The sequence below is a fragment of the Conger conger genome, chromosome 6 (assembly GCF_963514075.1).
Source record: "Conger conger chromosome 6, fConCon1.1, whole genome shotgun sequence".
NCBI classification, from domain to species: Eukaryota; Metazoa; Chordata; class Actinopteri; order Anguilliformes; family Congridae; genus Conger; species Conger conger.
In genome coordinates this window covers 61,078,624-61,105,524 of record NC_083765.1, presented here as the reverse complement: position 1 = coordinate 61,105,524, position 26,901 = coordinate 61,078,624, and the positions used below count along the sequence as shown (strand labels likewise).

Sequence of the window (26,901 nt, the reverse complement as noted above, 5' to 3'; positions counted from 1 at the left end):
CTGAGGAACCTCTTCTATCACCAGTGGATTCTGTGTTTTCAGGAGCAGAAAGAGCCCCCCAAAAAAACACTTCTTTCTGTAAATCCGTATTTATTTATTTATTTACTTTTTATTATCATTTATGCATTTACTAAACAGCCGATGAGCCAGACTTGAGCGACAACACAATTGCTAATGTTTCTTGGAGCCAAATGTCTTCAGGTGTCTGACATTGTTGTTTATTGATAATTATATTTACACAGCCATTGGTAGCATTGCAAGATTCCAAGAGAAAGCACTACATTTGAATGAAAAGTCAAAAGCAAGATGTCAGGTTCTAGCTAGCTTGCACAAAATGAGTAAACTAAACTCCCTGTGACGCAGCTGTTCCGTATTGCCTCCCGTCTGTTACCGCATGTCGAACCTCAGCCTGGTCTCTGGACCGCTGCGACAGACGTGGTGTAAGACACCGAAACAGGCGCACAGAAACGACCAGGCTCCCTCGAACTTCCTGGTCTTTACATCTCCTGTTCCTCACTGCCTTCTATAGAAGCTGTATGTGATGGGGTAGAATTCCCCTGCATCCCCCCCTCTGCGGGGGCCAAATCAGGGGAACAGAGGTTGTGTCATGCCTGGGCTTCCAGACTCACTGAACCCAGCTAATTGGCACTCAGAGGGAGGGGTGGAACACCAAGCCAGAGGTTAAGACTTAGCCAGGACACTCCTAAAGGGGAAAACAGTGTTTACAGTACAGTGTTGCAAACAGCAATGAGAGAAAAACTGGTGTTGTGTTGTGCTTGTCAATAAGTGATGGATTTAAAATAGATTACAGCTGATTTTACAACAGGCACTTCACAGTGGAGAAGGTTGGAAATGAAATGGTTTGGGTGATAAACAGAAGATGAAGTCAGACAGATGCTGTATGTGTGACCAAACATCCAGTTTGGAAGACCAAAAAAATTACCCTTGACAGTAGAGAGCATTTAAAAATGTGTAGGGAACAGAATTAATCAGTAGACATAGAAAAATGTAAATGCTTAGGGGGGAAAAAAAGAACATCACTAAGGGCCAGTTTCGGAGATACAGATCCGAGACTAAATTGTATTTTGAATTCTCCATACAAAACTCAATTTAGTCCAGCACTAAGCTTAACCCATGAAAGTCCTCGAAAACCGGCCCTAAATGTCATACGCTTTAAAACTAAGTTGAACGCATCTTGACTGAAGGTGCAGAAAACAGCCCGGTGGGTGGAGAACCGTGTGTGTTCTGAGCGCAGTGAAACGGCTGCTCGCGAGGGCTTTGAGTTCAACCGTGCCACACACAGCCCTGGCCTTCAGAGAACGCTTTCCACCTGGGCACTCTAGAGGACAACAGCACCCTGTCAGCTGTTCAAACAGTATAAATAATAAGCAACAGCGCTGCGTATACATACATACAGTATGTGCCGGGCATGAGCACGTAGGCACACACGTACTACTCATGCATACAGGCATGGGACAAAGAGCCCCATCTGTTTGCGCTCTCTCTGCTAGCGTTAGCGAGTGCCTGCACTGCAAAAAGACAAGCATTTTAGTCTAGAAATTAGGCTTCAGTAGCAAATATTTGCTTGTTTTAAGTTTTTTTTGTTTTGTGAAGTTTAATTTATTCCATTGGCAAATCCTGAGATGAGATTTGAGACTAATGAAATTAGTCAAATGATCTGACCTCATTGGCAATATTTTCACTTTATCTATCAACAACAAATAAGATTTTAAGCCTCAGTATAAGACTAAAATAGCGGTTATTGGTTTTGGTTTCGGCAGTGAGTTACAGCCCCGGTTCCCAGCGCTCAAAGGGAATGGGCAATATGGCGAGAATGGTGGGTGGGGGCGCCATTGAAATCCCTGGAATAGATGGAGGCAGGCGGGTAGACTCACGCGAGGAGGAGCTCTCCGATGCTGGACAGTACAAAATAGCAGGAAAGGTGGGTGGGTGGCATTGTGGGTGGCAGGATGGGTGCAGCATGGCGGCATCGGAACGTTCTGGCTAACAACATCACCGGTAAGAGCATCCGCACAGCAATGTTCTGTAAACATCGCAGTGTTGGTAGATTTCGGGTGAACACTGGTGTTCCTGGCGTTTGCAATTTTGTATCATGCTCAGAGGACAGCTCAATCCAACCAATGGGCCAAAAGGAATATGAACCAAACTTGGGCTCAAATAGTATTCGTTTTGGATTCAAATACTTTTCTGCATTCGACTAAGCTTGCCTGGTGTATTGGGAAAAAATGAAATGATCCTAAAAGTATAAACCCCATCAATCTAGTCCTCCTTGCAGGGTGAAATGCACCAAGCAAGATCAATAGAGACCACAGACCAATAGAGAATCCATTACTATTTGAACCCAGGTCCGGTTCAGACACCATACCATGGGCCACATCCATGACAGATCACTCTTACAGAGCACGTTCCCCGCACGTTTATGATGAGCCATGCATCAGAACATAGCGGCCTAAAATACAAAACCACACTAGTCCTTTCTGTAAGACAGCAGAAGTACACAGTGAAAGAGACTGTGATGTACAGTTCAGGGAAAGCATTGCAAACTGGAGGCTATATTTATCTTCTAACAGGCATTACAAAACTTCAAAGATGATTTTCCATGGAGAAAAGCTGGAAGGGAGATCTGGCCCTATGGAATTTGAACGCCCCCGTTCCAAACACAGCCTCCCCCCCCCCCCAGAGGAAGTCATTTGAGGTTGCATTAATCCGAGGTCTACCTAATCCGCAGGCAAGCAGAACAGACAACCAAGCCCACGTAAACAAGCTTTTGTTTTCATGGTGTCTGGTCTAGGGGGGAATGAGTGTTCTTTATGAAGCAAATGCATTCAAGGCCCTATGAAGTAAAAGCAAATCTGACTGGCTTTAATCTCATATCTCAATGCCATTAAGTGCATGCATCTCCATATCTACAGGTCAACCACATCTGCAAAACTGGAACAAATATCCCATTTCCCCACAGATTTGCTACACAAAACATTTCCATTAAATGCAACGGCACAAAAAAGACTGAATGAAATACAAATCATAAATTACATAAAAATAGGATTGGTATTCGGCAATCAACAAAACAGGAACATGCTCTCCAGAGCAGTTGTGAGTGGTTTTGCTGTAAACAGACAGAAAGATGGACAGAGGCACGCACGCACGCACGCACGCACGCACAAACAAACAAGAAGACGTAGGCAATGGCATGCGCGCCAGGCTGCAAGCCAGACAGACAGTGTCGGAACGGGGGGGGGGGGGGGGGTCTGTTTGTGTGAGACGACCTCTTGAAGCTGCGCTCACCCCCCTCCCCACGTTTAGATCTCTCCCTCTGTCCAGGACCACGCCAGGCCGCCAAGCCACCAATACGCCACGGTGGCTTTTCACCCCGGATCTCCCTTCCACTTTCAATTGGTTTCTAAGAATAGACAGGACCCCACACCCCATCTCTTCTATTCGCTTCTCTGTTACTAAGGGAACGGGAGCTCATGAATGCCTAAAGTTACCAGCCACTGAGCAGCATTAGTGTGTGAAGTTATACATACATAGATACACTCACTGACCCACATTTGTGTGTAAAGTTATACATACCTAGATACACCCAATGAGCAGCATTAGTGTGTAAAGTTATACATACATATATACACTTACTGAGCAGCATTAGTGTGTAAAGTTATACAAACATATATACACTCACTGAGCAGCATTAGTGTGTGAAGTTATACATACCTAGATACACCCAATGAGCAGCATTAGTGTGTAAAGTTATACATACATATATACACTCACTAAGCAGCAATAGTGTGTAAAGTTATACGTACATATATACACTCACTGAGCAGCATTAGTGTGTAAAGTTATATGTACATATAAACACTCACTGAGCTGCATTAGGGTGTAAAGTTATATGTACATATAAACACTCACTGAGCTGCATTAGGGTGTAAAGTTATATGTACATATAAACACTCACTGAGCAGCATTAGGGTGTAAAGTCATACATACATACATACACTCACTGAGCAGCATTAGTGTGTAAAGTTATACGTACATATATACACTCTGAGCACTTTTAGGTATTTTATTAGACTTATACTGCTGTAGCCTATCCACTCAAGAGCTATGACGCATTGTGTGTTCAGAGATGCTCTTCTGTAACGGGTGGTTATTTGCCTTACTGTCACCTTACTATCAGCTTTGGCCAGTCTGGCCATTCTCCTCTGACGTATCCAATTAACAAGATGTTTCTGTCTGCAGACCGAGTAACATTATTGATGTGTTTTTCAAAGGATAATGTGCCGTTAAGGATGACACCCAGACTCTTAACCTGAGGGGAAGGGGAGACTGTGGAGTTGTCAACGGTGAGGGAGAAACTGTCAGATTTAGCCAAAATGGATTTGGTGCCAACGAGGAGAACCTCTGTTTTTTCACTGTTGAGCTTTAGAAAGTTGATTGAGAACCAGGATTTGATTTCCAGCAAGCAATCGGAGAGGGAAGTGGGCGGAAGAGTGGAGGTGGGCTCAGTGGACAGATAGAGCTGGGTGTCATCCGCGTAGGAATGAAACTGAATCCCATATTTCCTGAAAATATTGCCAAGGGGTAGGAGATAAATAATAAATAGGAGGGGGCCCAAAACAGAACCCTGGGGAACACCAGTTGTTACTGGAGTGGGCTGTGATTTCAGATTTTTGAGTTGGACAAACTGAGTGTGGCCAGAGAGGTATCAGTTCATCAGGAGTGGATAAATTGTCTTTGCTAGGAAGGTTATCAATTCCGCTGGATAGAGCAGATAAGTCAATATTATTAATGTTACGAAATGAGATGGAACGTAACATATTTGCTTTGGGTAATTTTAGGTTGACATTGAAGGATACAAACTTATGATCAGAAATGGGCAAATCAGATGCAGTACAATTAAGGGGAGTTACACCAGAGCAGCAAACCAGATCAAGAATGTGACCTTTAGAGTGGGTAGGGAAATCAATATATTGTTGTAATCCAGAGCTGTCCAGGCAAGATGTAAAGTCCTTTGTAAGAGTATTGTTGCCATTGTCCATGTGAATATTAAAATCCCCAAGCAGTATTAGTAGAATTTAGCTCGCTTGCTTGCTTTTCTCCCAAAGACAGCACTCTGGTCCTCATGTTAGTTAATCTTTTCTAACACAGTTAGTTAATCTAGTCCTCACAGGCAAAACCCAAGGCTAAAACCAAGGCTAAAACCTTGGGTATTCAGAACTATTTATTGTTCAACCAATCAATCTAACAGGACCCATCTGGGCAACAAGAAACACCTGTCAGTCACATGTTCCAATACTTTTGCTCAACTACAAATTGGGTGATCTGATACAAAAGATGAAGGTATTTTAAATTGTTTAAGAAATCTAGATAAAATTACCATGAAATAAAAGCCGAAATTCGGATCTGTGATCTCGTACATCTTTGGACCTGAAACTTAATTATCTTCAGTGTATAGTAAAAACAACTAACCTAGCTGTTCCAATACTTTTGGAGGGAATTGTACATATATCTACGCACTGAGCTTAGTGAGTAAGGTCATATATACAGTAGTGGGGGGGGGGGGGGTAAAGTTATACATAGAGGACATGTATATAAAGTGCATGCAATCCATTGGTTCCCTGCCAAACAATTCGTTTTGGGGGGGGGGGGGGGGGGGGATGAGATGTCCTGGCCAGGTGCAGGGGTGAGATGTGAGAGTGCACACAGACACAGACACAGACACAGACACAGACACAGACACAGACACAGACACAGACACAGACACAGACACACCGTGCTGCCCCCCATTGCCTGGAAACTAAACATTTACCTTCCCACTGATTCTGAAGCTAACGCTCAAAGCGTGTTACATGCTTGCACCACAAACACGGCTGATACCGCTACAGGTGAGCTGGATGCCACTTCATTTGTGTCTTTAACTCTTTTTTTTTTTCCCCCCTTGTGAATTTCATCCTAGTGGGCTTAAATTAAAAGTAAATGAACTAGTTAATTTTAGAAAGATGGGCGATTTGCACTGGTTGGCGACTCCTGCAGTTGGGGGAAGGTACAGAGGGTACACTGCCCTACCGCTTGCTTTGAAGTCAAACTCTCCACACACATCCCACCTGACGCACTGCAGCTAACGGGGGCTGCACTGCCCATCGTCAACCAACAGGTAATGCTGCGCAGAGGTGGGGTGGGGCTAACCTTTGCCTAGTCTTCCCAGCTATATGTACAGAATAAACCATACTGGAAGATAAGCTTACACCCCCACCCCACCCCCCCCCCCCCCCCACATCTATGGCAGTAACAATATAAAATAAACAGCAATGTTGTTACTACATCCACACAGTTTTACTCATTTCATCAGCTGACATACCGGCATAATGCTAACGGGCTACCTTAGCCAGCCCTCGTACTTAAAACCGGCATCAAGATGCTGTTCCCTGTTCTCCGATATAATTGGAGGGCTGAGAAACAAACACCATTTTGATTGTCAACAGACCTGTGCTTTGTCCTTTTGAGACACTCTGCACAAGAGAGAACAGAAAGTACCCACCAGGGTTTACAAAAAAACAACAAAAAAAAAGCCTACCGCAAAAGAAAGAAGTCTATAAACGAGCAACAACAACCGGGCGAACACGAATATTAGAGGCTGCTGCCATGCTTTGTCTGAGAGTCAACATAACAATGCCTGGGACGGGAGGAGAAAAAAATACAACCGAATACAACCAAAACATGAAACTTTCATGACTGGTGCCGATGCAACATTGCCTGTAAGATTGCATCACCCGCCAATGCGCTGTAGCAAAGGCAAGCCTGCATAGTGGAGGTCAGAGCAGACCCAGCCCCTCTGAAGAGCCTCACTCGACGCTCCCGTCCTCCAGAACAATCACGGCGCTTTCTTCCCTGGCTGTTCGAGACGGGACTTTAAACCCCTGGGGCCGCGTTGCTTTGATGTTCACCGTGACAGACGATGGAAATCGGCGCCCGCAACATTCGCCGAGACGACCGACCGTCACGAAACTTGTGCGAGAGTCGACGCGCCACGGAGGCTGACGTAAAGAGGTGTCTGGCTGTTAAAAACAGGGTGGGGGGGGGGTTTCAGTCTCGTCCCTTGCCCGTACCGTTCGAAGTGTTGAATGCGATTCGACATGGCTGAACCATCCTAAGCCACATCACTGTCTCCCCTGTACGCAGCGAACAAAGCGCTATGTTACACTGTCAGGGTGTTTTTCGATGTTGTCCCTTGCCCTCAACACTAAAAGCGTCGAACGTGATTGGACATGGCTGAACCGTCCTAAGCCGCATCGCCGTCTCCCCCGTACGCAGAGAATAAAGCTTTCTGCTTCGCTGTCAGAGGAGGACGGGTCTCTCATTGAGGACGGGTCTTCGGTTGAAGAGCTCTGTGCTCTTTATTTACAACCTGAGTGACGAGCAGAGGGGTGGAGGAGACACCGCCCTCCTCCCTGCCTCTTACAACCCCTTTCACTCTCTTCCTTTGAAAAAGCACAGCGCCTTTGATCTCACCGTGCCGTTGCTATAGCATCCAGCTCCCCGCTCGAAGCATCGCTCTAATTCAACCTCACCTACATTTCTGTGTTATAAAGAGATTTAAAAAAAAAACTAAACTGTTAACCGATTTCCATTCGCAGGAGAACATCTTGCGGTCTGGGAGTGGGGGGTGGGGTGGTAAGAAACGTGTGGCTTTTTCGGACGCGAATGGGGAGTTGGCGTTTGAGCTTTTCCAAAAAAAACGCGGGGGCTGCTGCAATATGACAAGCCGCGCGGAGCCGCAGGATCCAAAATGGAGGTCTCCTTCCTCCTCGTCTCCTCTCCCCGCCCAGTCTCTGTGGCCCCTCAGAGTGCCGCTCTACATGCTGAAGAGCACAGCCAGCATTTCAGACAGATAGCAGGCGGCACGCTGCATGCTGAATACCACCACTGCCAACACCACTACTGTGAAGGGGTGGGGTGGAGCACGTTCGCTAAAGTCTATTTTCTGCACACAAATTATTCAGAGACCAAGGAGGAGAGTGTCAAAGTCCCCTCCACCGGTTACACTGACACGGTTTGTCTTCGCAGCACTGAAGGGTGACAAAATGGAGTGTCAAATGTGTGACTGTGTGGTCTTATCATTTCAGTCAAAAGCTTAGTGTTGATAGTCTTATTCTGAGGCTCACTTTTGGTTGAAGGACCACAACAAGCTATAAGGTGGGCAGCCTATAGCCAAGCGGCTATGGTGGTTGACTGGGTAAAGTATTACCATGTGAAAGGGGGAGACACCATATGATTTTCGTTGCCATCTTGGATCATACAGCAGTAAAACAAAAAAAATGTAAAACACACAAACATAATTGCATGCTGAACAATACTGGAGGTATGAGCCCATAAAGTCAATGGGAGCAAGCTACACATGCATAAGGAAAGAGGAACCAGTCTAAAGCAGCCTATAGCCCAATATAGTAGCTAAGGCACTTGATCTGGAAGGTTGGTGGCTAAGATGCTTGACTGGGATCTGGAAGGTTGGTGGGTTCAAGACCCGGTATGGCCACAATAAGATCAGTGCAGCTGTTGGGCTCTTGAGCAAGGCCCCTAATCCGACGTCGCTCCGGGAAGGGGGGGGGACAAGCTTAGCACCAGCTAAATAACTAATGTTATGTCTGGAGTCACTGCTGCGACCGAAGCGTGTTCACACCTCCAAAGCACTGCAGGCCACACCTTGACGATCTGGCAAACCGGACCTGCTAACTGAGTACGGTTTTCCCATTATCATTTATACGCTTTTATCAGTTTAATGTTTGAATGTAATGCTGAAACACTGTTACCCATTACATCAGTAATTGATGCCCATAATATACTCCATTTAATCAGTATTTCAGGTGCACGTCATTGAATGCAAATGAAGTGGAAATGCCAAGTTATCGAATGCGTAGTTGACATTGGGAAAATGAAAAAAATTTCAACCTTTCATTTTTAGCAGTCATTCTGTCACCTTGGAGTTGCAAATGCCACAACCCTCGATAAAGAAACTTCAAAACATACTACTAATCAACTAAAAGTTGATTACAAGACAGCATCAACTTTCAAAATGCTAATACTCACCAATATGTTGTCCACTTTTGATTGTACAGATTTGCTGAAAAAGAGCAGAGAAAAACAGACCATTAATTCAGTAAAAAACTTGTGTAACACACTTGAACCAGATTACAGGCTATTAATAAACATGTTGGAACATATGTTATCACATGTTTAAAAAAGACCTACAGATATACTGTACCGAACACTTAAAGCCTAATAATATCCCCAAGCCTGGGCTGAATGAGCTGGTATGAACCAGTATTTCATCGATATACAGATACTGTAACAGACACCTTTTAGAACTTAAAGGTCCCATGTTGTGTAAAATCATATGTCCCTTGCTATGTGGATAATAAAGGAAAACAAAGACAATTTGAAAGTATCAAAACACACAGTCCCCAAAGAAATCCACACAAACTGTATGAAGTGCATTTAAATGAGCCACTTGGACTTCCGTGAAGTTGTGACATCACAACAACACTCATTTGCTTCAGCCCGGCCCACCTTGCAGCTGGAACAAATCCAAGCGCACGGCTCATTGCAGAGCTACCCAGCCAATCAAAACAGAGGATCTTTGATATCAATGAGTCTTAAAGAGACCAAAGTAACTAAAACAGCCTGTTCTTGGTAAAGCTCATGAGAGGCACTGGAGAATGGACATGTAAAACTGGATAGAGATTGTTTTTGGTACTTAAAACCACACAAGAGTTCTTATGAAAGAGAAAGGTGTACAACATGGCACCTTTAATAAACATTTCAAGCTTTCAGAGTGCGGCCATGTACATGAGCGGAGAACGAAGGGTCAATGTATCCCATCATCCCCCGTGGCTGACTCAGCATCTCTCGCAGACACTGGGCTCAGTGGTGGCCTTCCGGAAAATGCCATGCTCCTTCCTCCGCCTTCGTCTGACCCGATTTCCTCTCCAATGCCTCAAGAAATGTCACATCAGGTCACGAGGGCCCGTCATGTTTCGAAACACAGCATATCGTATTCTCAAAGGTTAACTGATGGATGCAGAGTTTCGGATGGGGGTAAATATGGGGTGGAAGGTCCCATATGGGCATAATTAATGGAACAGGCTGTGCTGTCCATCAAGTCTCACAGACCCCTCAGTTCATGCCTGACTGTTTATCTCATAATAGAAGTGGCTCTTATGATATATTGATATTTTTCTTGGTGCAGATATACTGCTTAAATCTTTTCATTCATGGTTGTGGACTGACATAAGGCAACTGAAAAAATGTATCATACACCCATTTTTTTTTACTGCAGTTCCCTTTGGGGATTGGTACTAACATATTAATACATCCATTGTCCCATTGTCAAAAAACAGACACAAAAACAAGCCAATATGGGCTCCATTTATCCATAAAATCCTGGTAGACAAAAACACTATAGGCACACAATTCCTTAACACTATCCCAAAGAATACTTCACTCAACATTAAACAAGTCTTATCAAATATTATGTCAGGATTATATTCTTACAAGGAAAGACAGGAAAACTCGTTCCGCTTTTACCAAGGATCAAGGCGGTAAGATGTCTAAAAGGGGAACTTTGTCGAGGTAAGTCATTTCTATGCAAGTCTGATATAGCAAAGAGTCTCTTCTTAATTGGACGGTTCCATGAAGAGGATTTATTACATGAAGCCACATATCAATTTCTCTCACCTTCTACAGCCATTAAACACATTTTTCTGGTCCCATGCGGTGACACCCAACTAGGCGTTACTTAAACAGCCTTAATCACTGACACCAAGCTGGGGCCCTGGCCTGAACAGGCTACCCTGGATGAAATATGGGGAGGGGTTTAGCAGGCCATCGCGTCAGACCAGTCGCATTAGCCATCGATCTGCTCTTCAATTACACGCAAAACCCCCCCCCCCCCCGCTCGGCTTTCGAGGAAGGATTTTCGCAAACTACAGGAGTCCAAAATTAAATAATGAACAGTCAAACCCAAGTTAAGATGACAGAATGCAGAATGAAACTTTCCCACTGGCAGGAGAAATGGAATTCACACTGGCCTGTGTGTATGAAACCAGACTGACCGGGCCAGAACATTGGACGGGCTTGTTACATCACATTGCATTATTGGCATTTGGCAGACGCTCTTATCCAGAGCGAGGTACAGTTGATTAGACTAAGCAGGAGACAATCCTCCCCTTGAGCAATGCAGGGTCAACGGCTGTGCGGATCTTATTGTGGCTACACCGGGATTAGAACCCCGACCTTGTGTGTCCCAGTCAATTACCTTAACCACTACGCTACAGGCCACCCCTACACGCTTGTGCCATCAAACACAAATCTGTCATGTCGACCTTCAGCACCAGAGGGGCACACAGCTGTGACACATCAGAGAAAGACTGATACCAGTCTACACCACAATCTACTCGGATGGATTGATCAATCATCGCATTTTTATTGCGCTTTTCTATACACTCAAATCACTTTATAGTGATGGGAAACTTGCCTCAACCACCAGCAATGTGTAGCCCCTGTTGTGTGCCAGAAGACCCAACACACGCCAGGTTGAGAGGGAGAGAACAACGCTTTTCCCAATTGAATCCGTGAATGATTAGGTGGCTGGTTGAAAGAGCCAGGGTTGGGAATTTAGCCAGAGAAACCCCCTACTATTTGAGAAGAGTGTCATGGGATCTTTAATGACCACAGTGAGTCAGGACCTCGGTTTAACTTCTCATCTGAAGAACGGAGTGCAAAACCTACAAGCATAAGGGTACAGCATGGAAACATAACCTTCCTTACAAGAATGCCTTGCAGAGAACAGAACGAGAACTGCAGCAAAAAAAAGATTTGGGCAGCAACACTCGTTTCAAATATTTATAGAACCATACAGACGCCAACACATTTCAGAGTCCTTCATCAGAGCAACTTTTTCTCCTCTTCCATTTTGTTTGTCTTGTTGGCCAACTTCATGCATCTCCACTCCAATGCCAAATGGCAGAGCAAAATGAATCCCCATGCTCTATAGGTCCAAGCTGGTCCTTCAACTAGCCATTTCACCAGTGGTGACCTGGCAGAATGCCTGTGGGTAAGTGTAGGCCCCAGGCTCAGGCTTTATGGTCTTATCAAATTAAATCCGGGACTGTCACGCTTGCTTAACATATAAAGGCCGTAAACGGATGAATGGCGATGCCTCCCTCGTTAGGGTTAAAACCAATGGCGACCGTTGGCCTTTCACAGAGCAGGTCAGCCGAGGCAACAATTCAGGTGATCTGTGGGTCTATACTTCAATATATCCCAAGATAAGGAAGTAAGTCAGAGCTAGAAGAGGAATCGCAAAAGCAATGCAGCCTTTCTGTGGTTTGAGTCACCGCAACACCCTGAAAAAGACAGGGGGCCAATCCCCACCACCCCCCCCGGAGCAATGTGGGGTTAAGGGCCTTGCTGAAGGGTCCAACAGCTGCACTGATCGTATTGTGGCTACACCAGGGTTGGAAACATCAACCTTCCAGGTTCCAGTCAAGCGACTTAGCCACTGGGCTATAAGCTGCCCCAAAATACATACATTTGTCCTCTTCCAGATACATCCCTGGAATCGAGAATCCAGAATGTTGCTGTGGAACTGGCTTTATTTGTGGTCACTACTCTCCCTTTCTGTCTCTGTGTCCATGCAGGCAGTCCCCAGACGGGCCCAGCTGTCCACTCATGCACTATTTATAAACACACACAGCCAATCAGCAGGACGGGGGCAGCCCTGGCCGCCCGCCGTCTGCCTCCTCAACATGGCCGCCTCGGGGGGGGGGGGGGGGGGGGGAAGAGGGCTGCCCACGATCCCCCTCTAAGCCCTGGCAACCGCAGACGGAGGAGAGCGAGGGCGGCTGAAACATCAAAGCCCTTCGATTCCCAACGGCCCATGTGGACATGAAGGGATGGGGGGGGGGGACCGGGGTCCTCTCTTCCCGTCCGACACTGGTGACTCAGCCTGCCGGCGTTGTGCCGAATCCACCTCAGACACATACAGGCCGTGGACTATACAGGCCAAGCACATTCTTGAATGCCCTCTCAGCAAGCTTTTCTGCATGTAAATCCAACACGCATCTTGGTATCGTTAGATCAGAATTTTCGAGTTATGCGCTCTGATTTAGGTAACTTTTTTTGCAAAAGTGTCAAACTCCCTAAAAGAATGAGAAATTTTACACTCAAAAAAGTTACACAGAGCAGTTGTCTGGAGCAGTTGTCTGGCAGTCGGAGGGTTACCGGTTCGATCCTGCCCTGGGTGTGTCGAAGCATCACTGAGCAAGTGACCTAACTCCCGATTGCTCCTGAGGAGCTGGTTGCTGTCTTGAGTGTGTGTATGCATGGGTGAATGAGAAGCATCAACTGTACAGTGCTTTGGATAAAGGCGCTTTATAAATGCCAACCTTTTACCATTTAGAAGAGAAAAAAGGCAGACAATGTCTTATTAGTCCTGATATCAACATTGTGATCAAATCCTGACGAAAGGAACCCCATTTTACCTTAGAAAAAGGTGGAATCTCTATCCTCATACAAGCACTCTATGGTTGCCATTTTGTTTATGTCAACAGTTTGGTCTTTCCCAAAACACTTGATTCTTGGACAAAATAATTCAGTGTACCACTGTCCCAAAAAATACTTTTACCTCCAGAATGTTCTCAATGGCTGGTCAGGATCCCACATTTTTACTTTAAGGTGATGCTTTTCAATATTTTCCTCATAATAAAATGGACGAGGTCATTCTGCAATCTGCTTTTACATGCCTAACATAGTGTTTACATAAAGCTTACGTAAATGTAATCCTCCAATAATGTAAAACACCACAGGATGCAAAGAATAGGCTACAGCTTCCATAGACTCAAAAATGCATAAATGCACAAAGTCTTGTGAAACTCTTTTACAATGGAAAAAAACAAGCAATAAGCCCTACATTCAAATCCAGAATGTCAACATTAGACACAAAGGATCTGACAGGCCTTACCCGAGTACAATCTCGACTCCCATCAGGACAAGGGCAAGCAAAGCCTTCTCTGTAGCAGCTTATAATATATTAAAAGGAAAATAAAAGCTTGTTGACAATTCTTTTCCAGCTGCATTTCTTTCCCCCCTGGTGGACTACGCCAGTTAAAAGAGTCCCTTGCTGACACGGCATGCTTCGCCTGAAATGAACTGGCTAGGTCAAGGAGACGTTTTCACATCCCCCACTGAACAACATTCTGAGATGCATAAAGCCAAACTCTTAACCACCGGTGAATAATAAATCATTTAAATGAAAATATATTGGCAGGCACAGGCTGTGCATTAGGTGTATGAAACTTGTAATTGGGATGTAAACAAGCAGCAGTCTGTCTCTGGAGGGAGAGAACTGTACTTTTACAAACCTAAAAAAAACAGATTTAAGGGAAAAGTTATGAACTTGTCCTACCCCCACTATCAGAGATGTAGCTTAACCTTCAGGGGAGAGACTGGCAGCTAACACACAGATGGATGTATATTCATCCTGTACCGTTCACAAACCCAACCCTACACTCTGCAACCACCAGCACCAGACTTACTGTAATCTCCGCACCATAACATTATCACTAGCGCTGAAGATCTGCTTATATTTCTATTATCAATCTCAAAACACAAATAATAATTTTTTTATTTTCCTGATTTTTCCAAAGCAACCTACAATACATTAGACTAAGCAGGGGACAATCCCACCAGAGCAATGTGGGGTTAAGGCCTTACTGAAGGGCCCAACAGCTGTGCGGATCTTATTGTGGCTAGACTGAGGCTTGAACCACCAACTCTCCAGGTCCCAGTCATGTATCTTAACCACTAGGCTCCAGGCTGGTTTGTACTGAAAATTTGAAAGACATTTTCAGTACAAACTTCAAGTACTTGCAAATGAAAAAAAACTTCATAATAAGAACCGCCCATTCTTAGCCACCATTAATTTGGATGCACACCTACTGTACACATCTTGGTATTTTATGTACTTCACAAGCACTGGGCAAGATGGCTGCAGTGGAGCATGAGCTACCCCATAGTCAAAGCCTGCTGACACAGCCCTGCTGACACAGCCCTGACGACACAGCCCTGACGACACAGCCCTGACGACACAGCCCTGACGACACAGCCCTGACGACACAGCCCTGACGACACAGCCCTGCTGACACAGCCCTGCTGGCACAGCCCTGATGACACAGCCCTGATGACACAGCCCTGATGACACAGCCCTGATGACACAGCCCTGATGACACAGTCCTGCTGACACAGCCCTGATGACACAGTCCTGCTGACACAGCCCTGATGACACAGCCCTGATGACACAGCCCTGATGACACAGTCCTGCTGACACAGCCCTGCTGACACAGCCCTGATGACACAGTCCTGATGACACAGCCCTGATGACACAGCCCTGATGACACAGCCCTGCTGACACAGCCATTCCCTCGTTAGGTGCCCAGCACACTGCCTCGGGGCCAAACATGCGTGTCTGGAAGTGGCTTGGGTTGAGTAAACTTGCGGTGTTTACATGTGACATTTTTACATTACATTACACTATAGGCATTTGACAGACGCTCTTATCCAGAGCGACGTACAACAAAGTGCATACCCATAACCAGGGATAAGTGCGCAGAAAGACCCTAGAGGGAAGTACAATTTCAATTGCTACCCGTACAACAAAGATAAGGACCAGGGCCTATTTTTTTTTTTTTTTTAAATAAACAACAAATAAACAAACAAACAACAAAGCAAAAGTGACCAAACTTAACTATCCAAATACTGCTTACCTAGCCAACTAAAAATACCGAAACACAACGTAATTCACAAAGACAACAATTAAGGTTCACAGGGAGGTAGGGAGGGATGGGGAGAGGTGCTGCTTGAAGAGGTGCGTCTTCAGTTTGCGCTTGAAGGTGGGGAGAGATTCTACAGTTCTGACCTCAACGGGGAGTTCGTTCCACCACCGTGGAGCCGGAACAGACAGTAGTCGTGAGCGTGAGGTGGAGGTTCGGAGAGGGGGAGGTGCCAAGCGGTCTGTGGAGGCTGAACGAAGAGGTCTGGCAGGGGTGTAGGGTCTGATGATTTTTTGTAGGCAAGCTGGGGAAGACCCCTTAACTGCTTGGAAGGCTAGCACCAATGTTTTGAATTTGATGCGAGCCATGACAGGCAGCCAGTGGAGGGAAGTAAGCAGGGGGGTGACGTGTCAGTATTTGGGAAGGTTGAAGACCAGACGAGCTGCTGCATTCTGGATAAGTTGGAGGGGTCTGATGGCGGATGCTGGGAGGCCAGCCAAGAGGGAATTGCAGTAGTCCAGGCGGGACAGAACCATCGCTTGGACCAGGAGCTGGGTCGAGTTGGGGGTGAGAAAGGGGCGAATTCTCCATATGTTGTATAGGAAGAACCTGCATGACCGGGTCACCGCCGCAATGTTCTCGGACAGTCTGCTGTCCATCACCACGCCGAGGTTCCTTGCACTGGGCGATGGCGTGAGTGTGGTATCCCCGAGGGAAATGGGGAGATCCAGACGGGGAGAGGTATTAGCAGGAATGCATTTCCAGTGCCAAACAAGCCACGGACATACCCAGCTTATTTGCTGCTTTATATTACAGCATCACAGCAGTGGAAAATTCACATTCATCACTGCAGAATGGAATCGGGCTGCAGGGAGCGTTGGGAGTACTACTAGCAGAGAGCAAGACGGGTCATTGACTATGTTTATTGCATATACACCCCAATCTTCTATTATTAGGCCTAGTGGGGGGAGAGTTCTGAACATATGTAGACTAAATAATCAGCAACTTTTTAAAACAACAAGTGAGGCAGTTTTCTACACGAAAGCTTTTGTCGACTCCAAAAAAGGAGGTTCCAAGTAGTACCCATCACATTTTGCCTAATACATACAGTTTATTTGACACATTAATTTGTAATGCACCTACTGAATTTGCATGTATTACATACAGTAACATTGCACATGTAGTCGCCAAAAATGTTTAATTTATTTAGTCTGGCAAAAACCATAAAGGGCAGGCATGCAGTGTGTGTGTTATTGTGCAACTGTATTCCATTAACCTACATATTTTATCTTATGGCAGGGATATGCATTTGAAATATGGGTAGGAAACACCAATGCAAATAAGGACTATATGCCTACAGATATTTATTCATTCACACTTTCAGGCATGATATAATAATAATAATTTAGCTTATTGTGCGATACCATCTTGAGGCCACCTCCATGAATATGGATGAGGAAATTAAAATAGGGACAGGAATCACTACTATTTTATCTGACTAGCGTTAAACTGATCCAACACTATAATCAATTCTGGATCTCATGGTCACATCCTTAAAACATATTCCCAAAGCCAAATGTCTGCATAGCAACTAGTTAGCTTGTTCCTTTAATCTTTTATGTGGGTGTAAGTGCATTTCAGTCTTTGTGAAACCACAAAATGATGACTGAACAAACTGAAAAAAAAGGCAGTTATGAGGGGTCTGTTTGCAGACAGGCTACATATTAAAATGACATACAAAATTAACACATTATGAAAACCTTAATGGAATGCTCTTTATTAATGCAAGGTGGATTAGGTGCAATGCACTACGATACTTTCACCTTCACTCCAATCTTATGATAAAAACATACAAACTGGCAGGTCAGGAGGAGTTTCTGAAACCAAGACCCAGACCTGAAACTGACTGATGATGTCAATAAGCAATATAATAGCAAAAGCAAACAGATTATTGATGAACTGATAACCACTCTCCATTACTTTTCAGAAGTCTTCTCAGACACTCAAAAAAAAGCCTGACACAATATAAAGACTGTTCTTTAATGAGCAGCCACATTCACAGATCAGTGTGCTTAAACATGGTGAGAAGTGTAAAGAGGATCACATCCACACAGGCAGGCCTGACAGACCTTAAACACAAGTACACTTTCATGGAGCCCATCTGTGTACTGCTGGAGAGCAACAACCAGTTGAGGTCCAAAAATTACACAGGCCAGACCCTTGTTATGTAAGATAGTTATTACACTGACAGTGAACGGATATACAGATGAATATCCATGCGATTTCTGCACTTTTACAGTCAAATCAAACCCACTGGTCATGAGTGCAAACTCACCCCTGCCTGTGACTAAAGAATGGGTACACACGTTCACCCGCTTTGCCTTCAGTGCAGATAGTGCCTGGGGAAGAACACAGTTTTTGGTTCTGCGTCACGACTACAGGTAGTGTCGCCCAAGTGTCTCCCCCAGGGGCCCATTGAAAGGATCCAGTCAGAGGCAACCCCCTCTGCTGGTTCAAACTGAAAGTGGCAGGATACCTGAGTTCAGATTTTGCTAGTTTATACACAGGTCAAGTGTTAACTGATTTTGGTTTGTTTTAAAAGATATATCAAATAGTTTTTATTAAAATGGGGAGACCTGTAGCCTAGTGGCTAAGGTACATGACCCAGACGGTTGGTGGTTCAAGCCCCGGTGTAGCCACAATAAGACACAGCTGTTCGGCCCTTGAGTAAGGCCCTTAACACCACATCCCATCCAAATATTCTTTGGATAAAAGAGTCAGCTGTAATGTAACGTAAAAATGCAATGTGTTGGACTGCAAACGCTGGCCAGTACCACAAACTCAGACGTATAATCTTACCCAAGACAAAAACAAAACAATGTATCGAATACACATGCCTTCCAAAAGGCTGGGTAATGTGGCATCCATTTTGAGCCAGAGACACGGGGGACAGTTATTCCTATTTTCCACAGAGCTGTCCAGTGCCGCCTCAGCCAATGCCAGGGACAGATCTTTTTCATGACTGAACCGTTCAAATGAGCAACCAGCTTTCCAGTGAAGATCAACAGTATCAACTGTCATCTGCCCCAGTCTGACCTTCAGATGCACCCTCCGGCATGGTAAGATTCAGAAAACTATGTGGAAGTTATAAAATCTATCCCTTTACTAGTGTTTCCCACTATTCCTTGCCCAAGCTAGTCTTCTTCCCTTTTATTTGACCTTCCTACTACTATTTGACCATATCAAGAGTGTAACTTACAGGGAGGACACAGGGGTTACAACACCCAAATATTACTAATTTCATGTTGTGGTTGTGATATCGCCACAGAATTCAGCCAAAAAGATAATTTCACTGCAGTTTTTTGAAAAGATTCTTCTAGGAGGGCATGCCCCCTGACCGAAGGTTTCAGTTCCTGGGGCTCTATGCATTCAAATGCCCCCCCCCCCCCCAATATTGAAACTGAAGTTACTTCGACAGTATTTAAGCGTACACCAGACATCGTCTTAACCCAGAGTCACTTTCTGATGCGTAGTTGACCCTCTGTCTTCTGTGCAGACTCATTCAACAGCCTGGCTCTGTCCCGGTCCCGGGTTTCCCGTTGTTTGGTGATATTACGTAAAGACCATTGTTCCTGCTGCATCCGGCCCGCTCCTGCTCCTGCTCCCCTTCTTCCCACACTGCCTCTAGTCTGCCATGATCATACAATCCCGACACCCTCTCTCACAGTCATCCCATGTTCCAGTACATACCAATATCGGTTCCTTTGGTAGCTTGTTGACAGCAGTGCAAATCCTCAACCAACGTTAATACTGCAGTGTCTCGCTTGCAGTGTCTTCTACCTCAAGCATTGTCCAATCAACGCTTCTGCTCTTCCCCCCCAGCTGCCTGCTTTTCACACCTTAGTGGTTAAATACATTCATAAAATGGCAGTTATTTTCGAGCAGGGGTGTCAAACTCCAGTCCTGGAGGGGCGCAGTGTCTGCTGGTATTTATGGTTACCTTTCAATCAGCAGCCAATCAAGGCCTTGAGAACAAGGTGTGTGGACTCTTTAGCCAATGAAAGACTTTGAAATTCATCTCCCGTGCTGATGCACACCAAAAACCAGCAGACACTGCAGCCCTCCAGGACTGGAGGTTGACACCCCTGTTTTAGAGCATCAGCAAGGCTTTATTTGGGAATATCTCAACGGCACATTAGCCCAAAATTCCTATTAAGCACATAACATTTTCTGTAAAACATACCATTTTATATAAACATTATTATTATTTTTTTTAAACACAATGATTTGGAAATATTATTTGGTTTTTCCGGAAAAATCCAGCAGGAACAGTTAAAACTGTGCTTTAACAGTTTGTGGGGAAATGGGTCATGATATTTTGTCAATTGAATGCAGTACGCTGTGTAGGGTGAACGTGTGAAGCATTAGGCCTGCTAACATCAAGTGTGGTATGCTCAGATTTTCATCATCAAGTTCCTCATGAGCAAACAAACCATCCACTTGCCAATAGCATTGAAAGAAAAACCTGTATACTGCAGCCAACTCTGAAAGGACCTACACCAAGCACTTTTGTGGCATCTAGGCAAGTTGGCATTATTCGTGGCCATTTTGTCTGTGCCTGACCCTCCTCCCACTTCTGTTCCCCTGGTTGTTGTTGGGAAGATATTATTTAATATTATGCGCAGCTAGCAAATTCTTATGTGTTCAACACACGGAAAACAACCAGCCCATGCCATTTTGTGACAGCGGCAACCTACATTGTTCAAGTTGGGAGACGTCCCAGAAACGTACAGTGAGGAAGAAAATGCTAATTAAATGTAACATGTAGTCATAATCGAACACATGTCCCTGTTATGAGGTACAAGGTAGGTCTGTCAGTACTAATTGAAGATACTAATGAGAAATTAATGGTTTCCCAAGCTTCATGCCCTAACCCCCCTGTCCAAAGGACAGACATTTCCAGGAAATCCCACAATCCTCATTCTTGGCCTTAAATGCCATTTGGCCTTAATGATATACATCAGAAACAACCAAATTGAACAATATCATTCTCCTGTAGTAGCCATCTGAAATTACCAGTGTGTTAAGGTCCCTGCAAACAAAATCACCCAATTTGAACTAAAGAAGCCCTTTGGGATGTTAGGAAAATAGCTCCAAAATGAAATGGCACAGAGCAGTTATACGATTCTGTGCATTACAAATGAATTGGCTCTGATCCAATAAAAAGACTGAACAGAGAGGCATTCAAGGATTCTCCAAGAGAGTGAAAGGATTAGTACCCCCTGCCCTGAGACCTTTAACCCAAACAGTCCCCTCGGCTCTGTCTGTGATGGCTCAATACTGATCCCCCTGCAGTCCGAGGCTGCGTAATCTGTCTGGATTAGGCCTTTAGAGTCCCGACTCTGTTTGGGACTGCTCAACACTGACCCCCCTGCAGTCCGAGGCTGCGTAATCTGTCTGGATTAGGCCTTTATCGAGTCCCACACTTCACGAGCATTTGAAGAATACAAAAGTCAATTTTGCTTGTCCTTAAACGAAGTAAAGAAGCTAAATGCGGAAGCCTTCAGTAATGAGAATCTCAAACTGACACACATTAAACATACAAACAACACATCCACTACCGAGAAATTAAAGGCAACCCCTGTTCAGAAACTTTGTGATTTCACAAGCACAGCTACATAGCTATACAAAATCTAGATTATATTGTAGCTAGATTATATTACATTATAGTACACATTTTTAGTGAACCACTTTGAGTTACTACAGATGGCCCTTTGACCTTTTTGCACTCATCTTTATTCATTACTTTAGCAGATGCACTGCTTCAACTGCTCAAAGTAAAAAAAGACCCTCATCCTAGCCTTTGTAAATCTACAGTGAATTAGCCTTACCCCCAAGCTCGTTTCCGCCCCTTTGCTTTCGATTGCAGCAATGCCGATCTCTCACTGCTGCATTTCGTGAATGCAATGATTTACCATCACTGCAGCCCCGCACAAATGCCTCCAGCGATTTTTAATTTAAATGCTAACGCTTACATCTCAACGCTCCAGGCTAACTCAAAAGCAGCTGCCCTCATTACTGACAATTATTCTACCAGCTGCAGGGAAACAATCCATCAAGGGGTCTAAGGTGGTGCGTCCAGTTAAAGCACTGGCTTCAGCTCAGCGATATGCGCTGCCCTCTGAAACGTCAGTGAAGATTAAAATTAAGATGGACTTTATTCAACCCCGTCGGGTAATGTGTCCTCTGCATTTGGCCCATCCTAGTTACTAGAAGCAGTGGGCAGCCACAGTGCAGCAGCCCCCAGGACCAACTGCAGTTCTGAGGCCAGGGCCTTGCTCATGGGCAATGGCAGAAGTACACCTGATCTGACACACAGTCTTTGAGTGTGGGAGGAAACCAGAGCAAACCCACACAAGGAGAACATGCAAACTCCACACGGTAAAGAAAGAGGCTCTCAGTTGGTAGGACAGTCTCCATTTCCTTGCACGAGAGCAATTCCTCCAGATGACTGGTTGCCTGCCATCTGAAGCTGTGCAAGTAGGACTAGCACTGTAGTTCCTGACCTTATTACATACGGACCTGGCCTACTTACCGTGTGTACTAGACTTATTGTTCAGGGCTGCACAACTGATTCTATGTGAATTATACCTTATCCAACCTGTTCTGTAGTCTGTCCTAATGATCTTGGAATGTACTTCTCGCACATCCTTTCGTATGTCCTTTTAATTGTTAAATGTCTGCGTGTATATTGCACACGTGTATTTGGGTTAGTATGCATTATCTATTATGATGATGTGGATTAGAACTTGTTCAGATTTTTGGTCCTTTGTGTCTGAGGGAATCACTCTGTAACCTTGAGTTTAGAAAAGTCCTACAGAAATAAAATTATCCTTACAGAGCCCTGTTATATTGTGTTGTGCAAACAATAAGAGAACATGAAACTATTTCAGAATCCAAGGATCAGCTCATTGCATCCCATTCCAAACCCAAACCATTTTAGTGAAATGTGGATTCTTTTTCAGCATTAAAGTACATGAGTCATATATAACAAAGATGTGAAATTTCAGAACTTTGAGGAAGGATTTTCAAAGAGAGTGGCGGTCCTGCATGAGTCCCTTTGGTTCACATGGGCCCTCAGCGTGATGTGAACTGTGCACCTGCTACAATGGTGTGGAAAGCGAGAACGGTTGAACAGAGGAAGCCATTTTACATGCCGAGTTCAAGAGCTTTTCATGAACAGGGGGCATGAAACCTTGAAAAAGACATTCTGCACGAATATAAGCAGAACAATAGTGGAGCACAACCTGCCTATTCTGAACATATGCATAGGCCAGTACCTCCAGATCCACAAAATTGCCAAAACCCTGTTTTTACTTTTGAGTTTTGCGTAATTCATTGCATCCACATGGTTCTGTGTCCCCAAAAGGAAACAAATGGCATCCGGCGATTATGTGAAAAACTTTATGATCTGAATGCCAACTTATCTTGGGCAGGTAGACAGGCAGTGAAATTTCAGCCTACCATAAATGAACATTCTCTGCAATGGGATGCATTGCATGTATTTATAAGCATGTTTATAAATACATGTGACGTGCAAGTACACAGACTTTTTTCCACCCAATGCAGAGTGACGGGATAAACCTGAACCAAAATAACAGCAGGTCCAGCTGTAGTCAGGCTACTGCTTTCAGTGGCAAACACCAATAACATAACATTACTTACACAGGCTAAAGGTGTCATTACTGATTCCAGAAATCATATCCTTTCTCAGGAGGTACTTGACAGTATCGTGTATTCCACATTTTTTTGTATTACTACTGTAATAAGAGTATATGGGTAAAACTCTCCTTTACATTTAAGGCATTTATAATCGTTATCAGATGCTGACTTGCCATGTGTTAAATAAAATAAAAATGAACCCAGGAAAGTTCTGAATTCAGGATACTCTCAATGCAGGGCCTTCCGTTTCAGCAGGAAAGTGCAGAAGCAGCTGGTGGCTTAGGCCAGAGACCTGTGAGGAACGGGAGATACTATCCATGTGGCTGACATGATCACACATGGGATGCGGCGTTCTTACCGGGGGGGAGTTAATGTTTAATTACAGGTAATAAAATATTGCTCAAGAAAGCCTTGCGATAGAGAAATATAGCACTGTATTGTTACAGAAGGCAATGTCGCATTTGTAAGGTAAAAACAGAACGCAAAATATTGACTTCTCGGTCGAGATCTCGAAGACACGCATCATAGAAATCTGATCCCATGGGAAACTGACCAGCAGTTCAGCTTTTTACAAGGAAAAATAACCCCCCGCCCCTCATGACATGTTGTAATCTACATTTTTGGAATTGGGGTCAATTATCAATTTCATAGAACATTTACTCATGTATTGTAATGTAGGTTTTCAGGATTGGGGTCAATTTTCCATAGCATAAAAACCATTGTAGGTTAAGAAATTAAATAAATACTCACATGTTACCAGTGGGCTCACTTTTCTATAAGGGGGGGTCAATTATCAATCATCGAAGAACGACCCACGGGTGCCATTTCTATCTGACATTGCCAGCAAGTTCATAATGAGACAAAACCCACTGACTTTTCTGTGAAAGCGTTCCTCCCTCAGTAAGGCTGTGTTCTAGCGCAAATTGCTAAATCAATGCATCTCAGCCTGGAATCATCAGAACGTCTCTGCACTATAATGAGAATAAGTGCAGAAAATTATACATAATTTTAATTCATGGAGGAGTAAGATGTAAATATGTAAAGATGGAAAAAAGAAGGAAATAATTTATTTGGATAAATTTGCATCAAAATAGTCATTTTAAAAAGCAAAGAGGTTTTTGAGTTGACGGTACTTAGCCTTACAGCAACAGGTTCCCATGTCAATTGCTATAATTAACAAAAATACTTTGCAAGCTTATTCAGCTCATGTCGGAATATTGCAAGAATGCACCTGCACCAGATAAATCGTCAACTTGCCTTATAGATTGTACCATTTGTCATTCAGGGAACTGCTCAAATCCTACAGGTAATCTCAAAGCCACTCCTACGAACGAGTGGTTTACAGTGATAACAGCTATATTGAGTAGCTTTTCACTGAAGTAGTACTTTGAATAACTTTTATCTCACTGTTTAGTCTTAAAAACTCTTCACATGATTCTCAAACTTAATACATACAGTGCGACCTCTGGTCCCCCTACGGCCCACACTGAGATGATCTTCCAACATAAATGCATCCAGCATAAATGTGCATCCATTTTAAATTCACACTGAAGCCATCAATACATTCATTAATTAACGGTATAGAGTTCCCATTTAGGCTCATTTTCAAATTAAGCCTACATTTACCATTTTTATTCATCAACAATTGTTTACACATCCAGTAACAAACAGCGCTGTATGTTTTCGAGTTTTTCCATGCAACTATCTGGACCAAAAAAGAATGATGTTGATGATCAACTAACACTAGGGAACAAGTGCGAATGATAACTATTTGCATTTTTAAGACAATTATACAGTTATATCTAGCATTCTAAAAAATATGTTTATCTAAACTTCACTCTGTACAGTGCCAGCTTGTTATTAAGTATTTGAATGACATTCCCATAATAAGAACATGCGTTTATTGTTGGACCTAAAATGTTGTGCAGAAAATGAGTGCATAGAAATTAATATCAATTCTGTGAAAGCCACTGCCCTATTCCACGTAATACCGGAACCTAATAGCACATTAAAAACAAGGGAGAGTAATACATGGCAACCATACACTGGCTCTTGTCGGTAATATCAGGCCTGCAAATACGAGAGGCTGCAGTACTGAACTGTGTTTAGAGTCTAAAAACAGGCTGACGGATATATGAGGCAATCTACGCCTGTGCTCTGTTTATACTAGCAAGCGCAGCGGTGTCAAAACAACAATCGTGCTCATGAGCAGCTAGCTAGGCTGCTTCGTCTAGCTTCACATTTCGGATGGCTATTCATTTTATAATACAAAACTAAGAAATGAACGATGGTTACCTCGCTGTACCATTTAACAACCCTAACGCAAGCTTCAACTGTTTACTACAATTCACATCGAGACCTGCGAAAATTGAGGGAGGTGGTAGCAAAGGGGTGGGGGCAGTAATAAAATCGTGTCAGCATTTTTCCCACTACTTGCTGGCTTGAGTCTCTTCAAAGCTTGGACAGCGTGCATTCATGCGAGGCATGTAGAACGCAGTGGGTTTGATTCGCTTTCATTTTCATATCAACGTACATCGCCTGGATAATGTTATTTTCAGAAATATGATTCTACTGCAGTATAAGCAATGTGAAATCATCTTTTGTCACAAAGACAGTGGTTACGTCGTGATGCTTCCCGGATGTTCGGCGTTTTCAAATGCTCATAGCTAATGCAACCTACTTATCCAATCAGTTTTTCAATGCAGAATACAATTCCATATAACGTTAATTTGTCGTTTTAAAAAAATCCATGACATAATGCAATGTGGTAGCGAGCAAGGAACTCTCGATAGTGTCCCATTTCAAAACATACAACAGCTAAGTAGACTAGCCTAGGCAATCTCATGTGGCTATTCCATCGTTGCAGCGTAGCTAACTTAGTTGTTTATTTTGAGTGCTTTCCTTTTCACAGACTAGTTAGCTGTTCATTTTGGTCATTTAAGTTTCTACTACTAGCAATACTAGCTATATACAAGCTAGTATCGTTCGCTAAGGTAGCTGTAAAGTTAGTAGCCTGTGTCATGGATGCAGCTTGCGACTAGACTAACGTTAGCTGACTTACTTGTCCAGTCACCACGGGCACGCGCTATTAACAAGTAACTTTAACAACACTCCAACGGCTATAGCCGGGCTGCCTGGCAGTAATGTGCTAATGGTAGATATCGAGGTTACCAACCTACCGTTATCTAGCTAGCTAACGTTTGCTAACGTACTGTCGATGTCATATTCCCATAGCGTTAGCAACCACAACGTTAGTTATCATAAAACTGGAAGGGAAATTAACTTAGCTTACCGGCGACAGATACATTTTAAGTTATAACAGTTAGAGTATAGC

The 26,901-nt window shown here is 44.0% G+C and overlaps 1 protein-coding gene across 1 annotated transcript in view; it reads right to left on the bottom strand.

Annotated features, from left to right (window-relative positions):
* The window catches only part of LOC133130247 (DNA-binding protein RFX7-like), a 46,133-nt gene that overhangs the window by 18,580 nt on the left and 652 nt on the right, over positions 1-26,901 (bottom strand). Inside the window, exon 2 of the mRNA XM_061244666.1 lies at positions 9,106-9,139. Coding sequence (XP_061100650.1) covers positions 9,106-9,139 — 34 coding nt within the window. The remainder of the gene's footprint in view (positions 1-9,105; positions 9,140-26,901) is intronic.